We start from the raw sequence: 19116 nt of genomic DNA, 5'->3' as shown, positions 1-19116 counted from the left end.
GTCGACTATATAATTATAAGTTAAATAAAAAATATATCACAGAAAACGTGAAGTATTAATTTCGAATTAAATGCAGTGTTTGTTTCTTTTTTATTAATATCACTATTAAGTTTAAATAAAGGTAAATTATGCGAAATAGTATTAACAAGCAGCTTTATTTGTCATTTTATTCTCCAGAATTCAATAAACAGCAACTATAGTTTACCGAGACCGATATATACTATTTTTATAATTTGGAATATACCTTCGTGACGCGTTAGCGCATTTACAAGTGCTGTTCCATTCCCCAGACATTTCACGGCTCGTTGTTATTATTATTAATTTTATGGCAATACTTCGTACTTAATGAACACCACAGTAAATTCCGGTGGCAGCAAGCGGCAGCTGCGGTTCCGTGGCGACGTCAACACCAGTAGCCGGGTTGAGGAGCTGCATCATCATCACCACTACCATAATGATGAGATCAAGCAAAAGCAGCCGCTCATCCAGGATGACGTTGCAGCGACGCCGGCAGCGTCGGCAACGGCGGCAGCAGCGCAGCAGCGACTGCAGAACGGTAAACAAGAATTTCCAAATGAATGAATTCATTAATTTAATGTAATTAATTGGTTTCAGGAAACACAGAGACTGGCACCAACACCTTCTTCGATTTCTTCAAGGTGGAAATGACCCGTGGCTATATGCTAGAGCATGATGAGGAACGATATTCGGCTCGTCGGCAGAAGATATATAGCTTCATGCGCATACCGCGCGATCTGGAACGTTTCATGGTCTATGGTATCATGCAATGCGCCGATTCCTTCCTTTACATACACACCTTTCTACCCGTCCGATTTCTGATGGCCATTTGGGCCTTGGTGTCCCGTACGGTAGCAAGAATATTCCGATTTCGGAGCAGTGGTCAAAGGGTTTTGTATCCGGCGGAAATTTGCGATCTGCTCAAGGGCGTCATTTGGGTGACTGTAACGCTTATCATGCTGTCGGTAGACACAAATCGGGTGTACCACATCATCAAATCGCAGTCGATCATCAAACTGTACATATTCTACAATATGCTGGAGGTTGGCGATCGACTACTGTCCGCCTTTGGCCAGGATACTATTGATTCTCTCTTCTGGACGGCCACTGAGCCGAAGCATTCCAAGCGCGAACACTTTGGCGTTCTCACACACGTCCTATTCACATTGATTTATGTGTTTCTGCACAGCGGACTGATTATGTTTCAGGTGAGTTTTAAATTTGAATCCTGTAAGGAATCTATAAAATCCTTTTCCAGGCAACCTGTTTAAATGTGGCCGTAAACTCGAACAACAAGGGTCTGCTGACCATTATGATATCGAACAACTTTGTGGAGCTTAAGGGATCCGTGTTCAAGAAGTTCGACAAGAACAATCTGTTCCAGCTGACCTGCAGCGATGTCCGGGAGCGCTTCCACCTTTCCGTGCTGCTGTTCATCGTGGTGATCCAGACTATGAAGGAGTTCGATTGGAGCATCACCCAGTTCTGTGTGATGTTGCCCGACTGCTTCGCCGTGCTCTTTACTGAGATTCTTATTGATTGGGTTAAGCATGCGTTCATCACGAGATTCAATGAGCTGCCGGAGAACATTTACCGGGAGTACACGACTAGCTTGGCCTACGATATGACCCAGACGCGACAGAAGCATGCCTTTTCGGATCACTCGGATTTAGTGGCTCGGCGAATGGGCTTCATACCGTTTCCTCTGGCTGTGGTCTTGATTAAAGCCATATATACGGCCGTGTCTTTTGAGAATCTGGCTGCCTGGCTGCTCTTCCTGCTGGCTTACTTATTTGCTCTAGGCCTACGCATCTGCCTGACGATCTGTGCCCTGGGCAAGGCCTGCAAGCTAATGAAGGAGCATCAGACGGAGCGGAATAGCTCCACGCCAAGTAGCATGACCAATGTGCCTCCAGTAGGAACTTCGGCGCCTGTCTCCTCCACCACTTCCTTGGGCGGACATAATCACAATAATAATAATAACATCAGCATTGGCAGCAAGCCAACCGTCCAAGTGTCCACTCTTCTGACACCGCCCAGCGTTAGTGCCAATCTCGATGTAAGCAATAATTTTTCACGAACCTCAATCGCCTCGACGTCGACGCCAAAAAAGGCAATCAGTGAACAGGAGCTGGATGTCACAAACTCACTGGAACTGGGAGCCACGGCTCTCTTCTCCAATAGCGATGTCGATTTGGATGATGTGTGCCTCAACGAGCAGGTGACAAACGTGACCAACGCAACTTCCGCCGCTCAGGAGGTGTTCCAGGAACAGGACCTGGTGCGCAGTCAGCCGGATCTGATGCTGCTCGACGATTCCGGTGGTGGTGAGGCAAGTCCTAAGCAGGCCTTGTCACAACGGCTTCCAAAGCGAACGCACAAGCGATCCGAGTCGGAGCCAGGAATACCCAGCCTGGTGGAAAAGGGAGGTGCTGCCGGGGGTGGTAATCAAACGACACAGCTGTAGCCATAATTCGATGCTAATTTATTATTATATTCTTTGGTTTGTACCTTGTACGTAGTTGCGTTGCGTTGCGTTTTTGATCTTTCGTTTATCGGTTAGTTTTGCTCCTTGTAAAATGATTAGACTACGTAAGTATAAGTGAGAACGGAATTAAAATGTATTTTAGTTGATAGCTCAAGACAGCCGTTCTCTAGGAAACGAAAGAAAACCAAAACAGTGCCTAAAACTGCTGGTGTGTGTGCTCCTAAAAGAATTTATGTAATCTTAATAAGTCACACCTGAGGGGTGGCACTACCACATGGACTGTTAATGAAGCACTTGATAAATAAAATAAATATTGGAGATGTTTCCCAAAAAGCTTTATTACTATTAAATTTGATTAAAGTAGAATGTGGGATTAGGTTACAATAATGTAAATATAAAACTAGCTCAATTATACATTAGCTTTGTAAATAATATATTTTTAATTGATTTCCCACGCAAGACATTGTAAAATGCATTTTTGAAAATTTACTGCATTCCGAAGGGTAAGCTTTTGATCAATACCGTTTAATAATAATATTATGAATTGGAGGGAAATCTGTAGGATATCGTCTTTAAATCGAAACTATCTTTTGATTTGGAACTGCGTTGATGTTTAGGTCGTAACTGCACAGAAAAAGAATAATATTACTCATACGACGTGTTTTCCAGTTTCTAAATTATTCTTTTGAAACTGCTTAAGATTCTTTGGAATTAGAACAATATTTTGTCCTTCAACTCCGTTAAATATCCGAGAATTGGAATAAATAGATCCTTATTTCATGCTTACATCGCAAAATAACAAGTAATATTCCTCATACGACGTGTTTGTCTGTTTATTCATTAACATCAAGGAAACTAAATTTGGGAAGCTGAAGTTTATATGCTCTTTTAGTTTGCATTTCCGAATCGGAAATCGATCATAAGTAAGCTTAAAACTAGGAGACTTTAAATTGTGGCACATTAATAAATAATATTACTCATACGACGTGTTTGCTGTTTTTTAAATTCTTTATTTTAAAACTTCTTAAAATTGTTTAAAGCAGTAAGGAAAATGTTATTATTATATATGGAACTTAAATCCAAAGAGATATTTTTTTTATATCTGTATATAATAGTAATAATAACAATAATAATAATAATAATAATAATTGATTTGTCAAAAAATGTTTGTATGAAAATATCAAAGAATGCGAATGTTATTAGGGATTGGATCGTATAATTTAATTGCAAAATGCAATGTTACCCTTAAAAAAACTTCAACTGAAGTTCTGTAAAAACTTTAAATATAAATATAACGAAAGAAAAATAGTAGTTTGTTTCCCGATCAGGATTAAGATTTCTTGGTATAACATAACATTATTTATATGCTTTATTGTCTACAGTTTCTGGAAAAATAAATATGCTTATATAACTCTGTTTTTCAATACTTGTAAACTAAAGAACAAAACAATTTACAGCTCTCACCATATTCACTTTATTGATATTTCCTTTAATACCCTTTAACACATATTCTCATACTTTGCTAGGAAGCTCTTTTACAAATCAGATAATTTGGAAACTCATCCTATAGATCAAAGTAATATATCATAGACTTAATGTTCTTTGTAGTTTTTATACTCCAGGGAACCATTAATCGCAACTCTGAGAATTTTCCTATAATAAAAGCTCAGTCGTAAGCCATATTCACCTGTCTCGAATGGAAAACGAACGCGAAATTGATCAACATCCAACTCAAAATTTTCGCATCTAACCGAATCGTTGGCCTGAAAAATAAATTATAATAATAATATTAATTAATAAATACACCTCAAAAGATATTAAGTACCTTTATGGGGCAGCTGTTGTTCAATTTTAGATAGGGTTTTAAATAGGCAAAGCCAATGGCTAAATACATGTTGCTGTGCCTTTGCAAGAAATCGCACAAATCTACCGAAACGTTGTATAGGAAAGGCCTCCAGCCATTGGCTCGTTTAAGAATCTCCATTCGCACCTGTTTTGGTTATCAGCAACATTCTTAAATATTATTTAATAAATTAATATTTTACTGTGCTCCATATAAATACCATAACTTTTTCGGCAGGCTGCTTCTGGCGAAAGTAAACGCTGACTGAGTTCCTGTATCGATTTATAGCTTTCAGTTTGCACATAGTAAACTTTCCATAATCGTGGTCATAAATAGTACAGTAAAGACTCTTGAATTTGCACTCCACTGGCAGCAGGTTGGCCAAAAGGCAAAGTATGAGCAAATACAACATGATCTTTACTTATTTGTACTGATGTATGAAATGACAAAAATATTGCTTAACATGCTCACAGCTTGTCATTAAAATCAAATTTCATCATTCACTACCTTCCTTTTGGGGTGCAATACATTACTTAATTAAAAGACAATTAAAAAACATTTAGGGTTTAAAGTGTGTGTTAATGAAAGAGTAATGCAATTTAAAGCAATTTTAATGTTTAAAAACCATTAAAATATGTATGATATGGTTGGTAAATACATTTTTTTTCTTTTATATATTAAGGCAAAGAAGTTGGTGCACTTTTCCATGAATTTTCACGAGGGAAGTGACATATTATTAAAAATTACTCATACGACGGGTTGGCCGGTTTCAACATTTTAAGGTTATCAAGAAGAAGAAGATTATCAATTTTAAACCATTTATTTTATAATGGTTTTGTCGACCATACTGCAAAGTTAATCTTTAACTCTCTGTAATTGTTGTTTGTATGTACTTATATTAGTCTATATATACAGTTTGGCATCTATTCATCATTCCATATACGTATGTATGAATAACCTTTAACATTTTCTAATCGGTAAGCTGACATTTATCCCCATTCACCCAAACCTAAGGATAAAATCAAATGACTGAATTTACCACAAAATTCCTAGGGGCAAAAATTGCTTTCAGCTTAGCGAGAAATTGTTTTCTGGATTTGCTCCAAAAATTGTTGGTGGGACCATGAAGGGGAGGACCACCCCCCCGTTGGGTTCATGAATGAAAAGGTTTTTTTTTCCCGCTTTTGTTTGTATTTGCACGCGTAGAAAAATCAACAAGCTGCAAATGGAGTGCGCGTTTAGCCCACATCCGCAACCGATTCTTGGCTCCAAATCCCAGTACCATCCCACCCCATCCCATCCGAGTTAACCAGTCCTCCTCCCCCCAAGGGAACTTACACGCGCGTGTACGCAAAAACATCTACATACATATATATTTGTACACTTTTCCGCCACGGGGCGTATCAGTTTTATGAATGAAATTCTACGCTGACCTTGGAGCAGCGCATTGTGGTTGCGTCAGTGCCCTGAAAAGGGGAAGTTTTCGAAATCGAGCCCAGAGCGGGTCCGCAGAGCTGGACGCATGCTCACCAAATCCCGAACCGAGTCCCCCCCTAACTCCTTGTTGGCCATTTTCATTCATGAAAACCACGGCTAATTTCATGAATGGCTCTTTCCCTTTTCGGTTTCAAGGACACAACGCTCCAGCGGCATAGCGTCCTTATCGATTTTCCCTTTCGCATTTATGTATGTACATTTCACATTCGCTTTCAGCGTGGGCGAAATTACGTTTTTCGTTTCCTCCATGTTAAATACAATTCTTTAGGATTTATGGCAGTCGTTGAAGCGTTTTGGGTGTTGCATTTAAAGCCAGCTTTGAGGAGAATTAAATTTTGGGTTTACTTAGGACACCAAGATATAATTTTCAACTTAACAGGTCTCCCTAGGCTACTGAATAAATGTGTTTTATAGAAAGGATTTTATACATTTATCGTTTTAAAATATGTTGCATAAATCTAAATACAAAATAATGGTTACTTTGCATTTTTTACTGAGACTGAGTTTTTTTTATCCGTTTTTAAAGATAGATATAATTTCGATATATCTTCTCTTAAATAAGTATTCTGGATTGATTCTGAGGTCAGATTCAAACTCATTTCAACAAATACCTTTCGGAAATACTATATATGTTGTGGTTTTTGGCTCTAAAAAATGAAGTCCTGTGTATGTTATAAAAACGATTGAAAAATATATATAAAAGTAATTTGAATCTTAAAGCAACTTTAAACTCGAACTTAATATTTATATATATTAATACAATTCTTGTGGATAAATCAAACTTTTAAAAATGCTTAGCTAAGCCAAAATAGAATTCATTTTAATTATGTTATACTTGGCGCATATTAAATGTACAAATAGAAATTATTCTAATTTTTTTGAACCAATAAATAATACTACTATATACTTTTTTTCTGTGTGTGCTTTTTATGGGATAAATAAAATATTCTACTAAATTATGATGTATTTAAATGTAATAGTTATTATGTGCATATAATTTTTTAGTAAAAAAAGTTTGTAGAATGTAATGAAATAAACATTTAAAGGAACTGGAAGGTCTTCTGTCCTCCCTAATATTTAATCCTTTAACTAAGATTGCATTAGTTACATCTTCCTATATAACTCTTTAATGTGAAATGTTGTAAAGATATTCGTGTTGCTTACTTGCAGGCTGACTTAGTAATTGCATGACGATGATGCCTTGCATAGTTTTGCGAGAGCCATAAAGTAAAAACTTCTCTAGGACCTGACACATCCGGCCGGAGGCAGCCCGTTGGCCTGCGTTAAAAATAGCCTTGAGTAAGTTCACGGAGAGAAGGCTCTGGGCATATGTATAGTATGTACATCTAAAGTTTAGTACACAAGTTTTATGAATGAAAGCACCACACCCAACACACACATCCAGGGCAATGCTTTACCTTGCTCTTGACTGCCGCTCTGCCCCATAATTTATCGATTTGCACTCTCCGTTGGCTCGGGACCTGCGCACTGCCCTCTGGATGTACATACATACATATCTGTATGAGATAGCGATGCATGGATGTACATATGTACATACGTATGGCTAAGACCCCAGCTGCTTATCGTTGACACATTGACGACAATGAGCTTTGCCCCAATGCAGCCCGTAACTGTTGCTTCACACTGACGTCATAGGAGAAGCGATGGGTATGCCTTTGGTACTGGCCACATACATAATTATCGAGGGATAGGCTAGTTAATGTTACATAATAAGGATTACGTATGCAAAATAAGTCCTTTATTAAATCATTCAGGCTTGAATTGCTGGCACTCAGATATCCTGAAGACCGTCGCTGACGTAGTCACGAAACCACTGGAACGTCTCCAGCCAGCGTTGCAAGTAACTTCCCAGGACATAGAGCCGAACCGGTTGATAGTCCTCCTCGATCTGGTCCATACCCGTGGAATCGCTGGAGCTCTCAATTTCGCTGTCCGTATCGTCATTGGACAACAGGACATCCAGGGCGATAAGGAAGTGCAGCAAATAGACCACACTGCATGCCAGTGAGGCTGTCGCCTGGGAACGTATTAATTTAAAGTATGATTGCAGTTTCTCCTCCGGTTTGAACAAATCCTTATTCGTCGTTTTGGGGAACATCAACGTAAAGTCATTCTCAGCATGATACAAAGCTAACATTGTTAATAGCGTATACGAAATAAATGCCACCAACGGGCGCAAAACTTCCTCAAGGATCGAGGGTTGGTTCTTGGTACAAACGTTCACGCAGGCGAACAGTGTCATCACAGTGAAGAAGTAGTAGCACACCAAGTAGCTGTAGTACCATGTACTTTTATTCACCAACTCTTGAGTTTCATGAATAAAATTCAATAGGGATAGGTAATAGTGGATCAGGATAATGTTAACTAACGTCTCCACCGTGTAAAATAGGAACAGAACTGGTCGGATTTGATTTAAGTAGCTCATTTTGTACGTGATTGATATTGATTATAGTTATAGTTACGGTTGACAGGAAAATCAGGGATTACTTGTGACTATCTTTGTGGGAGACAAGGTTTTTTTGTTCCATAAATCTAAATGTACAACTTAGTTGTAGTCTTGAGTTTTTTAAAATTCAATAGAGTTCTCCATAAGTAATAATAGATTAAAGTGAAGTGTGTAGTATATATTAATTTGGTAGTTATTCAAGGGTTTTAAGACATAAAATTCATTAGAGAGGTTACAGCTTTCTATATCTTTTATTAAAATTTTATTTAAAATTATTATGCCTTTCAAACAGTAACCAATTAATTTCTTTAAGGATATGGTTTTAATATGGGAACACTCTAAAAACTCTAACTTCGAACATGAAATGTATGTAATATATTTAATATTAGTTTGTATAAATTTGGTTTAAGGAATATCCAAAAATTTGACATTGTTTTGATCTTTGGTTGTGTCCAAAAGAGTTCAACAAAGTGTGTTTACATCCAGGTGCAAAGGTGCAAAGGTATAGATACTTTTCATTACTGAACCAAACCGAGACGCTTTTGTTGTGGTGCCACGGTGCCGTCCGTCCTTCTCCTCCTCCTCCTCTCGGTTGGAAAGCTCTGCTTGGGTTCGGCTCATCATAAAAAAAACCACTTCACATTTGCTGCTTCTGGTGCTTCTGTTGCCTCAGTTGCCGGACGAACTGCGTCTGCCTGCCGGTTGCCGGTTGCCAGTTGCCGGTTGCTGGAAACAGTAGCAACATTTGCCTGCCAGTTTGATGCTGTTGACTGCTGTTGACGGCGATTAAGTTGATGACGCGAGACCGCAACGAATTTACGCGCAATTCTCCACCGTGCTTGTGCTTCAGCTCAAGTGCTGGGAGGAGGTGGAGGACTCCATGGCCCAAGCGGCCAGCGTTTAAATAAATCTGTGTACACACACAACAGTCCACAGTAGGGCGAAAATGTTAGCACAATACAGAGTATTTAAATTAAATCAGTCAGAAAAAGTACATAATATCTTAAGCATAATTTTAGAGTCAACTGAAAATAAGATTTCGTTTACTTAAGTTAGACATGTTAAGTGAATACATTCTAATAGTAATATAAATATTAAAATATATTAGAAAGTTCGTTTAGAAAAAGAAACAACTTATTAAGCGATTAATTTATAAAAATGTCTTATATTTTATAATATTTTTAAAGAATTAAAAAAAAAAAAAAATCGAAGTGAAATCTATAAAAATTTGATATATTTCATATACTTTTAATAAATGTAGAAGAGAGATTTCGCATTAAAAGTGTCAGTTAAAAGAATTTTAACACATTAAACGGTCTTATAAAAATTAGCATTTAATTGGCATAAGACTCGGCCTAAATGAATTTTAGTTTCAATATAAAACTTAGTTCATTTATTGGTAACAACTTTTAATATTTCAGGTTTGGATCCATCATTTCAAAAACGTATTACTATACATTAAATTTCTCATTTTAAAAGACAAATATTAAGCCACTAATTTTCTAGACATATAAAACAAGAAGAAAATAAAAAAAAAATTAATGAATATTAAATTAAGCTCATTGATATAAAAGTAATTTATTTAAATATTTTTCCACTGGCGTAGCTTAATCCTTTTGTTGGCCAAAAAACACAGAACAACAACTGCAACATGGGGCAGGAAAATAACAAATCTGTGCAACCCATTGTTGTTGTAGCCACTGTATTGCCCGTTGGCCATGTGTGTGTGCAAAGTAAAAGGGTTAATTCATTTAACCATTTCGACTGCGTCATCTCTTGTGGCTTCTTAACATAAGAGAACAACAGCGGTGGCGGTAAGAATGGGTTTTTGCGAGGGGGTAAGGGGAACTCTGCTGCAATTTTGACAAGCGAAAACACCGCGTTTTAGCCAACTTAAGTGCAACAACAAAAGGGTCTTATGGTGGTATTGGTGTTTGTTTTTTTTGTTGTTTTTTTTTTTTTTTTTTTTTTTTGCATCTTTTTCGTCTTTGTTGTTTATTCCGCTCGAAATTCCAGGGATCGCACAGTAGTCATCCTTAACTCCTCTCATCTGAGGCTCAAGTTGAACAACTTAAGCGCGTGTGCCCTGCCCAAAACACTAGGTGGTTTATTTATAATAATATTTATTTCATACGATTTGTGGGATTTTTGTTTTCCTTTTGTCTTGTCCTTGTTTTTGCCAACATCTTGGGAAAATGTCCCTTCATTATCAAGGAAAATATCCAACTGAAAGCTCTTCTATATTTCGAATTAACGAAATCTTTTTATTACATAAATTTTATATTGTTTAGATCTAATTACTTCACAGAACTGACTATGAATTATTAATGTTAATCCTAAAATCCTTTTTTAACTGTATCCTAAGACCCTTTACTTAGTGTCTGCATATTATAAATATACTGTTCCTGTTCCATAGATTCATATACTACATTCCCATTTCATAATTCCCTTTAATTAGTTTGTTTAAATTTAAATAACTCGAATGTGGAAAAAAACAAAAATATAACCCATAGTTGTGATAACTTTAGGTCCTGTCCTAGGCTGTGCTATTATCTCGACCAAATACAATTTAATATTGGACATCATTGTACTTACTTTCCCTCTCCCCCACCCCTCCCCCTACAATTAGACCACTTGGAACGGTTATGTAATCGGGCGCAGTGCTGCAAATTGCCCGGCGTTACACGCCCATCCCAGGGGGCATGGCCGGACGGCCGGCCACATGCCATTACATGCGGCTAAATGCAAGTGCATAAATAACAATTACAGCTGCCGCACCGGCGGGAGCAACAATAATAGCAATAATAGGCAACTCGGCCGCTCAGGTGTCAATTGGGGGCCTCGGTGACCGGCGGCCATTTTGCAAAAGCGCATTCTGCCGATCGCCATATATCGGCATATAATGCCCGTTGATTATTATGTTTACACTATGCGGGTCCCCATTTGCTGGCCAAGATTGCCGGTGTACCGGTAATGATCCCAGACCGAGCAAATCTCAATGCAAATCAACGGCAATTAATAATTCATCGCCCGCTGGGCCTCCTTCCACGGCCTCCGAATCCAATGGCAATTATGCGCCGGCCTGCGGTCCCCTCCCAAAACGAAAGGGGAAAGGGGGGAAGGGAGGGTGGGGACCTAGAGGAAAGTGTAGCACAATAAGCTGGAAAACTCCATGTGCCGGCCAGCTAGAGGTTGGTTTGGAAAACTTCCTCGTATGCAGGGAAAAGCAGGAACAAATTCATTAGGAGCGCTAAAAGAAACATTTTGAGACTCTTTCTTTATAAATCGAAAAGAGGGATTTTTTATCATTATAACTATAAAATAAATATGAATAAATATGTTTAAAATATGGTATTTCATCGGGCAATATATAGAAATCAATAGTAGGTTTAAATAATTTTTAAAAAGATGTTTATAAGAACTTAAAAATATCTACCAAAAACTGTCCTCAAGAGTCTTGATTTTTAATTCCTGTAATTAGTTCCTATAAATATACTTTTTCCAGTCAAAGGATATTGAAATAAAGTCTGAAAATAATAAGAATTATTATGTTTGTATAGTTAAAGTTCGAAAGTAATTTAAGATCAGTTTTTTCCCAGAAATCTCTTGGGTTTTAAAACCCTTTAAAAAATGGTATAACATTACAACCATAAATGCATAGTATATTAAATACCTCAAAATGTTATTGTACAATTTTACATACCTTTCTTTAAAAGGGATTTCAAGACCTAAGAGATTTCAGATATTGACTTGTTCTAGGACCACAACACTTTCTCTATACATATTTACTGCAGGAATGCAGCTAAAACTCTTAAATCTCACCTCGCATATCTAAGTAAATCGTTGCCTATATTCAATAAAATAAATTTAATATGCAAAACAGCCGGACAACAGTCCGCAGCAGCAGCAGTACAAACTGCTCCAGTGGCCGCCTGTCGTCCAATATCAGCAAATTTGCAATAAAATATTTGTCTGGCCGCCGATCGAGTGCCTCAGAGGAGTAAGGGGTATCATCGAGGTTGGCCAGCAGTGGGTCGAGTCGAGTCGAGTCGAGTTGCCGCCTGGCTACTGCAAATTATTTATTTGCACCTTTCGCCGCCATCGTCCGGGCCTCCTCCTCCTCATCCTCCTGCCATACATGGTCTCTTTCTCCTGGTCCGCATTTCCATTTGCTTATCAAATCGCTGGCAATCGGCAGAGTGAGAAATGCAGGGCAAATATAAATATTAGCCGCCTGGAAAACGGGTGCTCCACAGGCCAAAGGGGGAGAGTCGCGATCTAAGACTGGCGTATGAAATTAGGCGCTGCCAATGCGCCGCCAGCCATTTCGACCTGTCCGATGCATGAAAAGTGTGAAAACGAATTAGTGGCCGGGAACTGGACAACTTAGATTCCCGATTTCCCAGATGTAGCTGCAACCTGGCACTGGAACTGGGACTAAGACTACGATTCCTACGAATCTGACTGACGGAAGGAATGAGAGCTAAGGGCAGACAGAGGTCGCAAAAGTTATTAAGGTCTTTGGATTTCGTGATTTTTCAAGCAATGTGGGTGAGCCAGGGTCTGCTATAACCACATAAAGGTTGAGAATGTGGTAGATGTTGGATTTTTAAAAGGAATCTTGACTCTCTTATGGGTGTTTCCCATAAACATCTTTGTTATCTAAAAGGAAATTTTAGCAGAGTATCTTTGATTAGGTTCTTCAATGCAAACAAAGGAGAGATGAAACAGGTTAAGACTCCCAGGTAAACATCGAATACTAAAATATTATTAATTTTTAACCAAATTCCTTATGCCAAAAAATTTGCATAAATTTATGACTGATCTCTTTGTGGAACAGCTGTCTTCTAACCACTTTCAACACATGTCCCCTTGTTTACGATTGTCCATCGCCATTCGATTTTGCTCCACAAATGCCAGGCCGGAAAAGCAGGGGAACCAAAGCTAAATTGTCACTTGCACATGGGCGCCCAATAATTATAACAATGGGTGGGCCACGGCAACAGACGGCGCCGGCCATGGGAGCTGTAAACTGCATCATGTTCACAAATTTGTTTGCATTCCATGGTACCACTGACAAAATGCCCCAAAGTCCCCCGAAACGCACAAAATGCGGAAAAATCGAGGAGTTTTTTTTTTTTTGAGAAAAGCTAAGCCGACGCCGTGCGGCCATCGTCACATATGACAAATTTTGTTGTTGAAAATCGTGTAGCTGTTGCGTGTGGCTTTGCCAATCGACGAGGGGGTTCCAGGGGCGTGGCAGGGTTGGGTTGGAGAGGGGTGGAGGATCTCTGGTGCCACACACATGCGTGGCGCATGCGTGGTGGAGTCGGTGACTATGACAAATCGGCACATGGCAGGCGGCCAATTAGCAAGAAGAGAAGTCCATACAGACTGGTTTGATGCCACCTGATAGACTTAAGATTAATTATAGGTAAAGCCGGGCTAAGCTACCTTATGCTTGGGATATAGATAGAGGGGCTTAGAGATCAGTTTTAGCTTTAGGGCCTCTGTTACATATATGATTATAATCATTTAAAAGCAAGGACTTATTTTTTTCTATGCTATCTAAAAGTAGGTCTCTTATACATACCAGCTTAAGGCATTGAAAAGCGGATACTTGATATAAAATCTTATAAATGAATAAATATGATCCCATCTGATGATAATATGTACATTTGATCTAGGATTTTAGGGATTTTCTGGTTAAATTTCTATACTTATTTCAGGTTCTTAAGAAAATGATATTAGCTTCTTTCAAATATTTTTGTTGTACAATCTTTTCCGCTACAATTTAATAAAAATTTCCTGATGCACCACTTTCCACAGAAAAAAAAAAACACTTATGGCACTGCTACCACCCTGCTGAGTTCGGATGCTAACGAGCCATGGATATGTTTTCATTTCAAACTGATTTTGTTTTATGGACCCAGGCATGGGGCCTTACCTGATCGACGGGGACACCTCGCTTTGGCTCGCATCGATCCAGTTGGTCTTTTCCTAATGCCGTCACAGCTTTCCTCCAAGATCGGTTGCCCAAAACTCTTGTCGCTAATGAGCCGACGAGTTTGGAAGTTTGGGCTCTTATTTATGACACTTGTCTGTTTATATCTCGGCTTTTGTTTCAAAAACATTTCGCTTTGGCATCAATTAAGTGATTGCTAGGAAAACACGTTTGACAATGGAAATGTGAAAGAAAACTTTGTGTGTGAGAGAGAGAGAGAGAGGGAGATACGGCTCTTGGCAGTTGGAAAATATGAAAATTGAAATGTTTTATTAATATTTTTTTTTTCAACAGCTTTGACGCAAGTTAATTAAATAAGTTTGCTTCCATTTTGCGCTTTGGTTTATTGCTGTTGTCGACAACCGTTGCAATTCTCACAATTTCTGACAGTTCGGACACACGCTCCAAGAGGGGAATAAAAAATAATAGTTGGCCTTTGGGTGGCAACGCAAGCCCCTCCCCAGATGTGAATGTGATTAAATCTGGGGATGGTTTTATATATCCAGGTTACCAATTTGTCTAAAGCGGTTTTTAGAGATATTCATTTTAGGAAATTTATGAAATTATCAATATAAAATGCTGCAGAAATCACAATAGTTTTTAAATAAACATTTAATATATTTTAGACAAATACAGTATATAAATATTTATATATTCAGGGCTTAATAATGTACTAAAAGTTGGTGCTTAAGTTAGGGTTTGGTTTGAAACTAGCATAAGGGAAAGAAATCAATTTTTGTGAGTACTTTATATTAAGTTAAGTTAAGTTTTAGTTTTAAGGTAGTTTTAAGATAAACTGCTGTATCACTTTATATATGTAAAATTAAGTGATAAGGAAATAAATTTCAAGATAAATGCATAGCTAGCACAGCTGATTCTAAACCTAGGCTTGATTCTTATTATAGGATCTATATATGTACATGATATAATTGTCATAGTTAAGACTTACCGCAGTAGAGGGCACAAGGTTATCCTTATTCGTCATTACTTAGTTCCTTCCAGTGTAGAGTTATATTCTCAGTGACATCGATTAGGCTAGTTTTGGTATTATCCAGCTTCTTCCTGGTTATCCAGATGTATTCCACTGACCAGGTGACATTTTTGGGGTCGAAGGGCTTTCACTATCACAATCACCATAGATGTAAACACTTCGGAGGCCGCGCACAGAATGAGGTCAGCGGGAATGCAGCGGCTGTATTTATAGTCTGCGAGTGAAGAGAGCAGAGAAAGTGTGTGAGAGAGAGAGAGCGAGCAACAATGAGCTATCTCCAGAGATAGGCAGCAATAAGCACATATCTCTAGAGATACACAGAGAGAGATAGGCATACCGAAATAGAGAGAGAGCAAGAGAGCGGTACAGAGTTAGAGCTAGAGAGTTACTCTTCAGGGGTAAACAAATACTACGTTTTAGCTCAAAACAATCGTACTCTACTTAACCCAATCAACAAGTGTTTACGATTTTATTTCTTCAATTATTTCCTGGCTTTGGCCTGGCTTGAAACGTTTATGGCCTCGTCGGGTGGGCCCACAGTCAGATACAACTGCAGATACCCATAGATACATAGATACAGATACATTTGGGGCGTTTACATTTCATTTTCGGCCGCAACCCGTTTTAATGTCTTAAAATTTCGGTCCGCTGGCATTTTGGTAAATATTTTAATTATTTTTTGTTAAAGCACCGCCCCTTTCGTACTATGTAGGTTTCCCAATATCCAAAAGTAGATATTATCAAGGATTTAGGAGTATCTCTATTTAATCGATGGGACCTGCAGCGATGCTTTCTCATTAGCGGCTCATTAGGTGGGCCATTTGACGCCTCCACGCCCCGGCAGCCACAAGTGCTCAACACGGGAAGCTGGTTATTATTATGGAGCTTGACCAGCTGATTACAATGCGCAGCCAATCACCAAGACAATCGGCCTCAGCTTCAGCAACCAGTTGAAGCAGCAGCAGCAGCAATTATTTGCACGCGAATAAACAATTCAAAACATCTCTGGGCGTTTATCACTGCCCCTCGACTTGGCCATTTTCCTGGCCTGTTGGCGTTTAATTTTACGGCTTTATTAGCAGGGCCATCGCATCGCATCGGCTCTGCTTGGCCAACACTGGTAATTTGATGGCCCCCAGGGCTGCCACCTGCATCCATCTTCGCGATCTCACCTGGAGCTTGAGCTACTGTCGGCCAACTCCGAGGAGAGCCTCGGTGAGCCTCTTGTGCGGCGGTTGCGGAGGTCTTTGATGTGCCTGGAATTTAATTTGTTGTCTGATTTCACTTGAATGGCACTTCTTTGTCGGGACAAGGAGGTGAAAATTGAAATCTTGGGTTGCTTTATTTTTGGTTTGCTAAGTGGTCTCTGAGATTATACTACATTATTTTCAAACAGATTTGAATTAAATTGGGATCTTTAAAGACTGTTCCAATGGTACATTTGATCTTAACAAGAGGTTAGTAACCGATTAACCTATTTGTACTTAGTAGAGTGTATAATTGGATTAAATAAGGTGTAATTTAAATCAGTTTAGAATGCTTAGTTTATGTAAATAAAATGTATGCGCTTGCCTTTTATATATAATCTAAGCTAAGTCTACGTAGAGTAAGACCTTTTGCAAGAAGATTTATTATATTATTCACTTCAAAATGGGATTAATGTAAACAGAAATCGATGTTAAGTAAATTACAAAAAATCATCGTAAAGATAGCATTGAAAACAAGTAAAAGGATCCAAGGGTATTCGCAGGACATTGCATAAATATGTACAAAGATAACCTGTAAGCCAAAGAAATAAAGTTTCAAAGATATTTTCCTTTCGAAATCCTTTCAAATTCAAAGTCTTTAAAACCTTAACCCCATATTTATTTCCGGTCATTCAACCTATCTTTCTTCATTCCATTTCAAAATAAAATCAAGTTCTCAAAACTCGGTATAAACATTATCAATCCCCTGGAATCTCTTCGCACTCTTTAAGGAACTTTGATGAAAAAGCCTCCGGCCACTTGTTGCTCATGATTTATGTGTGCAATTTACGTTGCATAAAAAACACATATCCAATGCAGTTGGAACTTAAGAGAGGCTTACGGAATGTTATCCCAGATTATGAGCGGGAATTCAATCGGAAAATGCGAATGGAAAAACATTTTGTTTGGCGTTTAATGATCCGTCATTGACTTGGTTACTTTATGCTATGCGCCAGTCACGAACAGCATTCACTAATAATAATAATAATAAAAGTAATAATAATAATGATAGCAACTGTAAGCGCATCTTTCTGTGACTTTATGGCTAAAAGTGCGGAACAGGACAGGGCCAGGACAGGATGAGGACGCAGTAGACCCAGAACCGGACCCGATCCGGCCACAGCAGGCAATTGGGATTGGCTGGGCGTGCGTGTGGCATTTATGTCGAACTGTCAGGCCAGATGACAGGCCTAAAGTCTAGTGACAATGTCGCCCTAAAAGACAACCAGCCAGACGGTGAAGTTCCCCTCTTCCCTTGAGATAGGTTTTTATTTTTATTTTCCAGTTTTAGGCACGCACTCATCAAGCTAATTGCCATTTACACCTAAAAACTGCAATCAAATCGTTACCAATTTCGTCACTAATTTGGGAACGAAATGCGGGAGGAGTGGAGTTTTATGTCCGACAATGAGGTATTCATTGATACCCTGGAATAATATTACAAGGTAGTATGGCTAGTAAAGTCTGATTTAATTCTTGACAAACTAACTAAATTAGGAAATTCAGGTATTCTTCCTAAGATTTTACAGTATTAATCTCATTTTTGATAGTTTAAGAATATAGTTTTAAAATAGTTTCTAGTTCAATATACCCATTAAGTTCCCTGCTTTTCGGGATTGACAATTAAAATAAAGACATCGTCAAATAGTCAGATGCCTTTCCAAACCTTTCCTTCACTGTGTAGCATTTACCATTTTGATGGTTCCAAACATTTTTATGAGCCTTGTCTAAAGGTTTTCAATATGCTTAGATCGTTAATTTCTCTACGATTTGGTTTGATTCTTTTTTTTCTCCTTGGTCCGTTGATGGGGGTTTTGGACAAAATACCAGAAAAACGTTTTCGTGTCTCTGGATCCATAGATCCATAAAAATTCCGATTTTTAATATGCAAATTGAGAAATTAAGGTAATTCGCATGGACATAAAACCAAAGCTGGCAGAAGACAATGGAAAAGGCTTGAGGAAATTCTGGGCTCAATTAATAACTATTTTGCGATAATATCGATCAGTGATAGTAAAGTTTATCGCTGGATTGTAAAAAATCAACGGCACGCTGTGTTATTGGATCAATTATTCAGTCGACGAGGATGAGGCGAATGGCTATCGACTCTAATGAACACATTACATAAAATGTTGAGTTTTATGCCCCACTTTGAGAGGCGGTCATTTTTTTACTTTTAGTGTTTACTGGACGACGCGCCAATTAGAAGGGTCCGAGGAGAGTGGAGTCGTCGTATTGGCGTCGAACTTGGCTTTAATGGCAATGGGCCAAGCCATGTGTCTGGGCTTTGGTTTTTATTGTCTAGCTACTGATCTGTATCTGTTGTATTACTCATGTTACTCATGTTACCGGCGTTGCAGCGGCATAAGAAATGTGGCCGCTCCTCATCAACCCGGTCATTACTTGATTAAGTTCATTTCGCGGCCCAGTTTGGCCCAGTTGGTTGTTGGTGGGGAAAAACGATACGGGAAAGCGATACTATCCAGATTTTCCCCGGGTGTGTATGTGCTACCAAGAGCTTCGTAAATCTCTGGCTTATACTGTCTAGCATTTCACCTGCT

General features: G+C 38.6%; 3 protein-coding genes across 4 annotated transcripts; 1 reads left to right on the top strand and 2 right to left on the bottom strand.

Moving 5' to 3' along the window:
* Positions 1 to 238: 238 nt before the first annotated feature.
* On the top strand, positions 239 to 2839 carry LOC110189767 (protein TAPT1 homolog). Of its 2 annotated transcripts, none has more exons than XM_020959998.2 (3): positions 239 to 556; positions 625 to 1226; positions 1277 to 2839. In XM_020959998.2, the coding sequence occupies exons 1-3, from the start codon at positions 346 to 348 to the stop codon at positions 2483 to 2485; spliced, it is 2022 nt and encodes a 673-aa protein (XP_020815657.2). In that variant the 5' UTR covers positions 239 to 345; the 3' UTR covers positions 2486 to 2839. The 2 variants fall into 2 exon arrangements, with proteins under 2 accessions (XP_020815657.2, XP_020815648.2); XM_020959989.2 differs by having other exon boundaries at positions 240 to 556; positions 616 to 1226.
* A 1217-nt stretch (positions 2840 to 4056) lies between these two features.
* LOC147642695 (uncharacterized) lies at positions 4057 to 7201 on the bottom strand. The gene is made up of 4 exons (XM_086839290.1): positions 7011 to 7201; positions 4570 to 4715; positions 4332 to 4496; positions 4057 to 4269 (listed from the first exon to the last, which is right to left on the bottom strand). The coding sequence occupies exons 1-4, from the start codon at positions 7099 to 7101 to the stop codon at positions 4099 to 4101; spliced, it is 573 nt and encodes a 190-aa protein (XP_086695416.1). The 5' UTR covers positions 7102 to 7201; the 3' UTR covers positions 4057 to 4098.
* Positions 7202 to 7583: 382 nt separating this feature from the next.
* Positions 7584 to 8384, bottom strand: LOC110189780 (uncharacterized). The gene has a single exon (XM_020960010.2). The coding sequence runs from the start codon at positions 8290 to 8292 to the stop codon at positions 7639 to 7641; it is 654 nt and encodes a 217-aa protein (XP_020815669.1). The 5' UTR covers positions 8293 to 8384; the 3' UTR covers positions 7584 to 7638.
* Positions 8385 to 19116: the final 10732 nt, after the last annotated feature.

Source organism: Drosophila serrata, unplaced genomic scaffold (assembly GCF_035046125.1).
Source record: "Drosophila serrata isolate PLE 108 unplaced genomic scaffold, ASM3504612v1 contig_364, whole genome shotgun sequence".
Classification (NCBI taxonomy): Eukaryota; Metazoa; Arthropoda; class Insecta; order Diptera; family Drosophilidae; genus Drosophila; species Drosophila serrata.
Note: the sequence above shows the minus strand (reverse complement) of the source record. Positions and strands in the feature narration are given on the sequence as shown.